We start from the raw sequence: 12,289 nt of genomic DNA, 5'->3' as shown, positions 1-12,289 counted from the left end.
CAGCAAAGCACAGAAGAACCTGTATTCTGAGTTCAAAGCACTCCTGATCTCTACCTTCTGAGCGCAACGCACTCCTGATCTCTACATTCTGAGCGCAACGCACTCCTGATCTCTACATTCTGAGCGCAACGCACTCCTGATCTCTACATTCTGAGCGCAACGCACTCCTGATCTCTACATTCTGAGTGTTTCAAATTAAATTTTCGTTTTAATTATCATGATATAAAATAATGGATGTGGGGGCATTTTGATGACTGTGATTCTTTTTTTGGGGGGGGGGGGGGCATGGACCCAGGCAGCACAATGTTTTGGGCTAGTACTGTGTGCGTGTAAATGCAGACGTTCCAATACTTTTGACAGTGTAGTGTCATTGTTGGTAAAACTATAGCTGGCCATACACTATACAATCTGATTATACAATCTCCTTTAGCTCTATCATCACTTATGGCAAGGGCCTGTCTGATTTGATATAAATTGAATTGTACAATCTAATTGTACAAGTTAGTGTCACCACCCACAGCTTTGGATTGAATACAGATTGATTACGTAGTTTAGGAAGTTCCTCATATTAGAGTTTTGGTAAATCCACAATAGATCGTACAAAGATTGCATAGCAGTGGCGGCCGCCCCCCCAAAAAAACGAAGAAGAAAAAAAAGATTAAATAAAAAAAAATGTCTATTTTTCGCCCACTAGGGGCGCCGGACTTAGTGCTGGGTATGGGGGGGGGGTTTGCCTCCCCGATTGGCGGCCTTCTGGGGGTCATCGGGACGCAGAGCAATGCGCCCCGACACTCCCCACTTTCCTGGACTCCTGGCTGTGATTGGTCCAGACTCCAGCCTGGACCAATCACAGGAGGACATCCCGGGACGTGATGCGTGGGGGCGGTGCACCGCCCTGGCGTCATGTCGTGATCACCTTCTGTTCCCGCCCGGCTGAGAGAGAGGAGAGCGAGAGCGCGTGAGGACTCGACTGACTGAGGCGACTCCGTGAAAGAAAAGCAGCTAGCTTGTTCGCAGTCCGCAGAAGAAGTCTACAGGAGTGACCACCTGACCTGACAGACTCGAGTGGAGTGAGAGAACGTTCAGACTCAGAGTCCCCACACACTTCTTCAGTCTTCAGACAGTCTGCAGACTCTTCAGGCAGAGCCAGCCCAGAGACGCTACTCCCGCAGGCCGCAGACAGAAGCGCAGCAAGCAGTGAGACTGAGCCGGTAAGTGATGCCTGGGGGGGGGGGGGGAACGGGCCGGCCCACACACTGTCACAGTCTGGTGCTTTGAAGGGGGCACGCACGCACGCTGGTCCCTCTCTGCATTGATGGGGGGGGGGGGCGTGTTACATGCCTGTGACATGCCTGTACCTGTGTACAATGACCTGTGCCATGACCTTACCATCACCTGTGCCATGCCTATACCATCATCTGTGCCATGCCTATTCCATCACCTGTGCCATGCCTATACCATCACCTGTGCCATGCCTGTACCATCACCTGTGCCATGCCTATACCATCACCTGTGCCATGCCTATGCCATCACCTGTGCCATGCCTGTACCATCACCTGTGCCATGCCTATACCATCACCTGTGCCATGCCTATTCCATCACTTGTGCCATGCCTATTCCATCACCTGTGCCATGCCTATACCATCACCTGTGCCATGCCTATACCATCACCTGTGCCATGCCTATTTCATCACCTGTGCCATGCCTATACCATCACCTGTGCCATGCCTGTACCATGACCTATGACATGCCTGTACCATCACCTGTGACATGCCTATACCATCACCTGTGCCATGCCTGTACCATGACCTGTGACATACCTATACCATGACCTGTGCCATGCCTATACCATCATCTGTGCCATGCCTGTACCATCACCTGTGCCATACCCTTACCATGACCTGTGCCATGCCTATACCAATGCCTGTACCATGACCTGTGACATGACTGTACCATCACCTGTGCCATGCCTGTACCATCACCTGTGCCATGCCTATACCATCATCTGTGCCATGCCTATACCATCTGTGCCATGCCTGTACCATGACCTCAAAGTCACGCAATTTTTTACCGCGTTTTTTGCCACGAAGCAATACCTATTACATTTTTCTTTTTGCGCCCCCCCCCCCCCCCAAAAAAAAATTTTAAAAACCAGCCGCCACTGTTGCATAGTCAGATTGTAATGTGTATGGTGACCCTTAAATGTCCCCTTTGATGGACACCTATATCCTGACAACCACTGTACTGGAAAAAAAATATTGTGCCTACAGTGAGGGGAATTTACTCAAATTGGAGCAGCTGTGAATGGCAACCAATCAGCTTCCAGCTGTTATTTTGTAAAGCTGAACTGAACAAGCTGAAGACAGAAGCCGATTGGCTGCCATGCACGGTTGCGCCACTAGGGAATGTTCAGTTTCGTTTTGTAGCTGCAGCCAGCAATGCTTATAGGATAAGGAGGCGGGCGTCCAGCAGAGGGCAGTGCTGAGCCTCATGTGACTGGAGCTCGCCTGTAAACAAGGAGTCAGCATAGGAGGAGACGGCGCAGAGGGAGGCGGACCGAGAAGGGAGCAGCTTTGGCCGTTCCTGAGTGATCAGTGACAAGTCCCCGAGCAGACTGACCCGATCCCAGCCAGGCCATCCCACAGGCAGGCCATCCCACACACACCTCTGTACACATGTTCTAGCAGGAAAGACATTCAGGAACATTACAGCTCACACAGCTTTGCTTCCTGTTGTGCTAGTCAGTGCAGCCCAGCCACAGCCATGGGTAATGGAATGAACAAGGTATAGTACATATGCATGGCTTTTCTATCATTCTCACTACACTATGTGCTATACAGGGGCTTCTCATGGGGGGCTCGGTGTCATCAGGGACATCCATACTGCTTGTCCTGCCCTTCTTTATCTTACTGATTGTCAGCTCTGTGGGTCAGGACAGAGGCAGGTAGCAGGGGACAGGGCATGGATCTAGTGACTTTCCTGATGAGGGATCTGTGTAATCCAGTCAGCATGGTGATCTCACAGAGGGGTGTGTTCATGTCTTGCAGGCATGCAGCTCTACAGATTATTATTGGGACTTGTCCTAGGCTAGGATGACACATGTCTTCTGTACAGTATAGAGAATGACCAGTGATTGCACATAGATCTCATCCCTATCACTAACATACCATGGTATTATTATTATTGGGACTTGTCCTAGGCTAGGATGACACATGTCTTCTGTACAGTATAGAGAATGACCAGTGATTGCACATAGATCTCATCCCTATCACTAACATACCATGGTATTATTATTATTGGGACTTGTCCTAGGCTAGGATGACACATGTCTTCTGTACAGTATAGAGAATGACCAGTGATTGCACATAGATCTCATCCCTACCACTAACATACCATGGGCACTTTACCATGGGATCATTATTATTATTATTGGGACTTGTTCTAGGATGACACATGTCTTCTGTACAGTATAGAGAATGACCAGTGACTGTACATAGATCTCATCCATATCACTAACATACAATGGGCACTTTACCATGGGATCATTATTATTATTATGATTATTATTATAATTGGGACTTGTTCTAGGCTGACACATATCTTCTGTACAGTATAGAGAATGACCAGTGACTGTACATAGATCTCATCCCTACCACTAACATACCATGGGCACTTTACCATGGGATCATTATTATTATGATTAGTATTATTATAATTGGGACTTGTTCTAGGCTGACACATATCTTCTGTACAGTATAGATAGAGAATGACCAGTGACTGCACATAGATCTCTTCCCTACTACTAAAATACCATGGGCACTTTACCATGGGATTATTATTATTATTTTTATTATTATTATAATGACTTGTTCTAGGCAGACACATGTCTTCTGTATAGAGACTGACCAGTGACTGCACAAAGATCTCCCTACCACTAAAATACCAAGGAAACTTTACCATGGGATTATTATTGGGACTTGTTCTAGAATGACACATGATTTATGTACAGTAGAGAATGACAAGTGATTGCACATACATATTATTCTATCACTAAAATACAATGGACACTTTACCATGGGATTATTATTTTTATTGGGACTTGTTCTAGGCTCACACATGTCTTCTGTATAGAGAATGACCAGTGACTGCACATAGATCAAATCCCTACCACTTAAATACCATGGACACTTTTTACCATAGGATTATTATTATTATTATTGGGACATGTTCTAGGATGACACATGTCTTGTGTATAGAGAAGACCAGTGATTGCACATAGATCTAATCCCTACCACTAACCTCTCATGGATGCTTTACCATGGAATTATTATTATTATTATTATTGGGACATGTTCTAGGCTGACACATGACTTCTGTATGGAACGATCAGTGATTGTGTATAGAGCTCATCCCTACCACTAAAATGGCATGGGTGCTTTACCATGGGATCATTATTGTTATTATTATTGGGACTTTTTCTAGGCTGACATATGTATTCTATTTAGAAGATGACAAGTGATTGCACATAGAGCTCATCCCCACCACTAAAATCTCATTGATGCTTTACCATGGGATCATTATTAGTATTATGACTTGTTCTAGGCTGACACATGTCTTCTATATAGAGGATGACCAGTGATTGCACATAGATCCAATCCCTACCACTACAATCTCATGGACACTTTACCATAGAACGATTATTTATTATTGTTATTGGGACATGTTCTAGGCTGACACAGGGTGATTGTGCATAGATCCCATCCCTACCACTAACATCTCACGGGCACTTTACCATGGGATTATTGTTATTATTGGGACTTGTTCTAGGCTGACACGTCTTCTGCATAGAGAATGACTTAGTGACTGCACATAGATATCATCCCTACCACTAAAATCGCATGGACGCCTTACCATGTGATTAATAATATTATTATTGGTACATGTTCTAGGCCAGGCGTCTTCAAACTATGGCGCCCCAGTTGTTCAGGAACTACAATTCTCATCATGTCTGTGCATGACAGAGTTTTACAATGCCTCATGGGACTTGTAGTTCTGCAACAGCTGGAGGGCTGTAGTTTGAGAATCCCTGATCTAGGCTGACACATGTTTTCTCTATAGAGAGTGATGAAAAATTGTACAAATAGATCCAATCCCTACCACTAAAAACTCATGGATGCACTACCATGGCTGCATGTAGAAAGGAGGCGGCTGATGGTAAGGGATCATTCACACAGTCGGCTAAAGCAGTTGGGTGAGCTGTGGTTTTACCGCCACTGTGACCGTCCACCTAAACACAGCAATGCAGCCACTTAGGGAAGTAAAATGAAGTGGCATTTTGCATTTGTCAAGTGGCACCACCACGGAACGCATCCCATTCCTGGTGCAGTGGTTCAACGTTTTGAGGGTTAAAGCGGACAGTAATATTTTGCCTCCTCATTGCCTATCAAACACGCACTACAGATCGATTTTTAGAAGGGCAGCAGTATAGCCACATGTATGAATGAATACGATTTCGGGCTGATGTCAGATGGGCGATTCTGCTGATAGAGACAAATAGGATACCTAATTAGGCTGCCTAAAGTGGGGTACACACTATAAGAAAATCAGGCGAACAATTTTCCTCATTGTTTCATAGCAAATCGGAACCGATGAACGTAAATTCTTAAGAAAATTTGTTGAAAATTCTGAATCGTCTGTAGAAAGTTCTGTACACACTATACGAAAATTGTACGAAAATTCTTTGGACGAAAATGTTCGCCCGATTTTCTTATAGTGTGTACGAGCCTTAAGTGTCCTTATAGAATGTCTCCCTTTATGTGTCACTGACACTGATCTCAACTGCTAGTGATGGGAGGCCTCTTAGCAATCCTGCCGCAGGTGATTTGGAATTGTCAGCCACAGGAGCCAGTTTCACATTAGCCAAAAGGAGCAGACTGAAAGCGGTGAAAAAAAATGGCAGTTGTTATACGCAGTGCTTTAGCAAGTTAAATGTAATCCAGAGTTTACACTTACATTTAGACCTCATGCACAAAGACATTTGAGGTTAAAAATAGTGTAAAATTCTGGTGTTTTTCTCAGCCCAGGGAGCCACAGGTGGTGCATATAGCTGGTCTTAGAAGTGAATGGCTGTACTCGTATGACTTGTTCCCCAAATGCAGAACTTCAGCTTTCGGGGAGACTTCATATAAAAACCTTGCCGTATACCTGAATACAGCCAATCCTTTCTATGGCTAGCTGAACGCACCACCTGTGGCTCCCAGGGCGAAAAAAAACAGGATTTTACACAATTTTAATCCTCAAACTGCCTGTGTTCAATTATTAGTTTGTAAAATTTATTTGTAAAATAAATTTTATTTATTTTAATATATTTTAATTTATTTGTAAAATTTATATTAATTTGCTTGGATGTGCAAAACCTTTCTTTTTTTGAATGGCAGACAGCTATAGCTAAAGTGTTGTGAAAAATTAATGACTTTATTTTACTATTTTATTCTCTCTTTTTTTTAATTTTCTTTTATGGAAAAGAGTTATAAACCCTATAAAATGTTTATAACAATCACATGTGACTTTTCTAGGGTGGTGGCTTAGTGTAGGAACAGAGGTACAACTCCTTTGGCTACTTTTCCTTGGTCTGTTCTTGGTTGTGATCTGTGAAGTTACATGACTCTGTGCGGCGGCCTAGAAATATCGGAGACAAATCTTGCAGTTCCTCAATGCTTTGCATAGTCTGCTTTGGCCTGGTTCACACCTATGCATTTGTTAGTGCGTTTTCAGTTTTGCAGAAACACACTACATTCCATTTAACATGGTTTTCTGTGGGTCTTGTTCACATCTGTGCATTTTATGGAAAGGGACAAGCAGGTTCTGTTTTTGGTTCCGTAGACTTCAAAATATCAAAATCGTGTATTGCAAAATGCACCTGGAATATGCATCAACTGCAACCTACATATGTGTAAACCAGGCTTTAAAACTCAACTCCAGTCATTTTTTGAATGGAATGTTGGATAAAATGAGCTTACATTTTCTGTCATTTTTTCTTGCTTTGTGCACTGGTCCAAATCATTTGGTGGAGGGGGGATTATGGCCTGGGGTTGTTTTTCAAGGGTTGGGCTTGGCCCCTTGGTTCGGAACTCCTAAGGCATCAGCATACCAAGACATTTTGGACAATCTAATGCTCCCAACCTTGTGGGAACAGTTTGGGGATGGCCCCTTCCTGTTCCAACATGACTGCGCACCAGTGCACAAAGCAAGGTCCATAGGACATGGATGAACAAGTTTGGGGTGGAGGAACTTCACTGGCCTGCACAGAGTCCTGACCTCAACCCAATAGAACACCTTTGGGATGAATTAGAGCACAGACTGTGAGCCAGGCCTTCTTGTCCATATCCGTGCCTGACCTCACAAATGCACTTCTGGGAGAATGGTCAAGCATTCCCATAGACAATCTCCTAAACCTTGTGGACAGCCTTCCCAGATGAGTTGAAGCTGTTATAGCTGCAAAGGGTGGGCTAACTTAATATTGAACCCTAAGGAGTAAGACTGGGATGCCATTAAAGTTCATGTGCATGTAAAGGCAGGCGTCCCAATACTTATAATATAGTATATATTTTTATAGAGGCGCTGCACATTATTGTTTATGTTTCAGTTTGGTTTTGTATGTAGACCTATTTCTAGCTTCCTTCTCTATACCTTTAGCTTAGACTTCTTTTTTACTAGTTGCAGCAACAAAGAACTGCCTGCTCAGTTTTTTAATACTTAGACCTCGTTTACACAGGGCTGTTTAATCTGTGCCCCATGCAGGGCCATGTTTTACCAGCATGGGGATGCACAGGTGTTGCACGCATCCGCATGCCATTAGAACCTACCCATGGATGTCAATTGGGACGTAGCAGCTGCACAGACACAGCCACTGCTCCCAGTGAAGACTCCAATGAAAAAAAGGGCATCTAGGAGGCGCTGGGACTGCAATATGCATTTAAACAAGGTAGTGAGAGGGCAAAAAACATTTGAAGAGCCCACTGGTTCACGACGGGCTACTCACAACAGACAAGGCTACCCTTCAGTGGGAACTCCAACAGGTTTCCAGGAAAAGACTTGCATATATGGAAGGAGCGCCAGACCAAAAGTTAAAAGGCAAAAAAGGAGTCAAAATTCCTTTTTTTGGCATTGTGTTAAAAGACAGCCAACATGTTTTGCAGGGTCAAAGGAACTCTCTCACTTCATCAGGGCTTCAGTTAAAAGTAAGAACCATGAGTGGATTTAGAGTAAGTGCCGGTGTTCCGTGAGAATAACCTACCCGTGAGAAAAACCTACCCCTCGTCACTTCCGGTACTCCGCACTGTATGTAATGCAGCGGGTACATTAAAACAGCTGTGCTGAAATACGAGTGATCTCCGCTCCTGTCCCGGTCACTTCCCTGCTCTCGGATAGTAAATATAAAAGCGGCGGCGGCTGTATGAAAACATAAATCACTGAGCCGAAAGCCGCTTTTATATTTACTTGCCGAGAGCAGGGAAGTGACCGGGACAGGAGCGGGGATGACTCGTATGTCAGCACAGCTGTTTTAGGTAAGTGCCGCGTCGGTAGGTTTTTTTCACGGTACACCGTGATCGTTTTATACTAGTGCGCATGCGCACTAGTAAGCTCCTCTGTTCTGCCATTAGGTATCCGGCGCTCTGAGCATGCGCACTGCTGCGCTGCTCAGATGCTTCTGGCCGGAAGTGACGAGGGGTAGGTAATTCTCACAGGGTAGGTAATTCTCACGGAACACCGGTTCACACTGATCCGACTTGGACCGCGACTCGTCAGCATGACAAGTCGCGGTCCGTTGCGCTCCCATTGTTCGGTAGAGGAACCGTTCTAATAGGAGCGACACAAGTCGCTCCGACTTAGAAAAAGGGTCCTGTATTACTTCGGGGCGACCTGGAGCGACTTGCATAGACATTCATTTTATGAAGTCCGTGCAAGTCGCGCCAAAGTCGCGGTGCACGCGACTTCACAGGTCGCCCCCAAAGTCGTGCCGCTGCAGTGTGAACCGGCACTAAGGCTTTCCTGTTTTAATCAGTACAGGGAAGCTGATTGCTGGATTAGGATTCTTGGCCAGCAGTATCTGCATCAGCAGCCAATATAAGAAGTTTCTGTACATGTGCATTGTCTTAACTGCCCAGCCCATTTTGTATTTTGGTGTGCCGTTCTTTTGATCCACATACAGTACATCTGCTAGTAGTTTGGCATTAAGCCAGCCATGGACGAGTTGAAAACCAAACGTTCTGTCGCAAAGCAAAATGGTGCATACGATTGTGCCATCATTTTCTTTTATTTTTCTAAAAAAAAATAAAAGTCCAGCAAGTTGAATCAGGCAATTTTTTTTGCATTCACAATAAAAGCATGTCGTGGCTGGCACACTAATGATGCTCAAAAAATTAATGACCTGACAATCGACAAGAATTATTGTTTGGTTTTCATTTGTCTATGGCCTTTTTAAGGCCCCTTTCACAGGGGGTGGACTCTGATTCGATCGGAAAGGGGATCTGTCCACTGATCCCCTGCAGATTGGAGCAGAGCAGGCGGATGACAGGTCTGTGTCCACTCAGTATCTGCAGAGCGGACACAGACAGAACCCACTCTGCTCAATGGGTGGCCTGGTGTATTACGTGATTCGGCGATTTGCAGTGTGTGCTGGGATGTATCTCAGGACATGAAATCTCGCATTATTACACAGGAGATGAGCTGTACTGCGTGCTCTGCCCCACCTCCTCTCAGTGAGCTGTACTGTATGTATTGTATTGAGGCCGTGCTCCGCCCCGCCTCCGCCCCGCCTCCTCTCAGTGAGCGAGGACTGAAAGCATTATATCCTCACTGAGCTCACACTGAGAGGAGGCGAGGCGGAGGCGGGGCGTAGCACGGCCTCAATACAATACATACAGTACAGCTCACTGAGAGGAGGCGGGGCGGAGGCGGGGCAGAGCACGCAGTACAGGTCATCTCCTGTGTAATAATGCGAGATTTCATGCCCTGAGATACATCCCAGCACACACTGCAAATCGCCGAATGACGTAATCGCCGACCGGACCCGGAAGTGAGAAGAGGATAAATAAAGCAGAAAATAAGGTATTTACTAGCAACAAAAAAAAAGTTTCCATTGGTAAAAGTCGTTTTAAAGGGGATTACATACATCTATGTAATCCAATTTATTAAAAATGGGTGGAACTCCACTTTAACTGGGAGACTGACAGGCATTTGCAGGAGGCCCTTTTTTTTTTTTCTTCTTTGACAGCTGTTCTCTGCTCCCTCACAGCTATGTAAAGAGCAAAACCGGATCGGCCAGTGGATCTATTAATTTTACCGATCCCCCGATCCAGCTATTATGGCCATATCAGCGCCGATATCCGATCCGAAAATCGGATCGGTGCATCCCTAGTTATAACCAGCCTGTCTGAATTTTTACATACGATTACTGCCAGCACCTGTGACTACCTGCAGTAATCATTGTGTTCTAAATAACAAATAGAATATCCCTGCTCAAAAATGAAAAAAAAAAAAGAGCAGCCACTTAGAAAACTGTGATACCAGTCAAATATTAATTGTAAACAAAATAAAGCAGCGCTAACGCGCACACAACGTTCTACATAATACCTATAAAATTTAGTGCAAAGCAGTGCAAATTCATGTGCAAAAAAGTGAAACTACCTACATGAAAAGTCCAATAAATTGGTGTATCCAATATTAAATCAGCGATGTGATATGATTGAAGATCAAAGTGGAAATCACCATCACCAGCCACCACCAACACACGCCTCTTACCACCACCCGGGCTCTGAACCTTCATCTTCTAGTACAGTGATGGCAAACCTTGGCAACCCAGATGTTTTGGAATTACATTTCCCATGGTGCTTAACTACACTGCAGAGTGCATGAGCATTATGGGAAATGTAGTTCCAAAACATCTGGGGTGCCAAGGTTCGCCATTACTGTTCTAGTAGGTTCGAGAAGACGCGTGGAGAGGCCGGAGTCCCGGGGAGCAGCAGAAGCATGGAGAAGTTTGAGTATATGGATCCCCACACCTGCAGTCTGCCCTTCCATCCATGAGATACATCTGACCATTATAATTTATGGTCTTGTGATTTGGTAAGAGGCGTGTGTTGGTGGCGGCTGGTGATGGTGATTTCCGCTTTGATCTTCAATCATATCACATGGCTGATTTAATATTGGATACACCAATTTATTGGACTGTTTATATAGGTAGTTGCACTCTTTTGCACATAAATTTGCACTGCACTAAATTTATAGGTATTAATTAAGCGTTTTGTGTGCGCCAGCCAGGAATGCTCTTCACGCCACCCCCCTCCCGCCACCAAAATACAATAGCACTGTTGGAGGCATTCCCCCATCAACACTGACTGTGTTGATGGTGGACTCGAGATTTTCTTTCCTTCCACCTTTGGAGGACAGAAAATCGAATCATGAGCTGCCTCAAGATCTACTTCAGTTATCCAATCATGTGAAAAGCACATTTCTGTCATTTCATCTGTATATGATTGGATAATTGAAGAGGATTGTCACTTATTTTTTTACAGATTGTCAACTCTTTTTGTAATTCAGCTTCCCATTTCTGTTCTGTGATGTCCGATTCATTAAATATTCTGCATGAGTCTAGATGACTTCATAGCTAATGTATTGTGAGTTCTCTTGTTGCTATATGTGAACAAGTGAATCATTGATTGTCAGCATATCAGAGCAGCTTATCCTCTTAGAAAAAAGTACAATTGCATGCTAAAACCCAGCTAATGGAAGTTTCTAGAGAAGGCATTGCTCAGTAATATTCCTTTTATTTCTAAAGTGGTTCTAAAGATTAGGCATTTTTTATCATAATACATTCTCTCTCTGTATTAAAGTAGAACTATAGGCAACATTTTCTTTTTATTTATTTTAGATCAAGGAAGGGTTATAACTAGGGATGCACCGATCCGATATTCGGATCAGATATCGGCGCCGATATGGCCATTTTTGATGGATCGGTAACATTGACCGATCCACGGGCCGATCCGGTTTTTGCTGAGTAATGGCTTAGCCATCCCTTACTAGGTGCAGTAGTAGTATGGGATGGGAGCCGCTACTTCCTGTATAGGTCCGGCTCACAGGCGGAGTGATATCAGATGCACTCCGCCTGTGAATGGAGGAGCCACACACATGAAGCAGCGGCTTTGCTCTGTACTGCAGCCGCTTGCTTTGTGTGTAGCTCCGGATCGGTTCGGGTATCGGTATCAGCGATTTCACAACGCCAGATATT

General features: G+C 44.6%; 1 protein-coding gene across 1 annotated transcript in view; it reads left to right on the top strand.

Annotated features, from left to right (window-relative positions):
• Positions 1-2,523: 2,523 nt before the first annotated feature.
• DUSP22 (dual specificity phosphatase 22) overlaps positions 2,524-12,289 on the top strand; it is a 205,188-nt gene continuing 195,422 nt past the window's right edge. The window contains exon 1 of the mRNA XM_082258652.1: positions 2,524-2,784. Within this exon, the coding sequence (XP_082114778.1) occupies positions 2,764-2,784 (21 nt within the window). The 5' untranslated portion in view covers positions 2,524-2,763. The remainder of the gene's footprint in view (positions 2,785-12,289) is intronic.

This window comes from Pelophylax lessonae, assembly GCF_965119305.1.
Source record: "Pelophylax lessonae genome assembly, chromosome: 5".
NCBI lineage: Eukaryota > Metazoa > Chordata > Amphibia > Anura > Ranidae > Pelophylax > Pelophylax lessonae.
The sequence above is the reverse complement of the archived record's forward strand: the minus strand, read 5'-3'. Positions and strand labels throughout refer to the sequence as shown.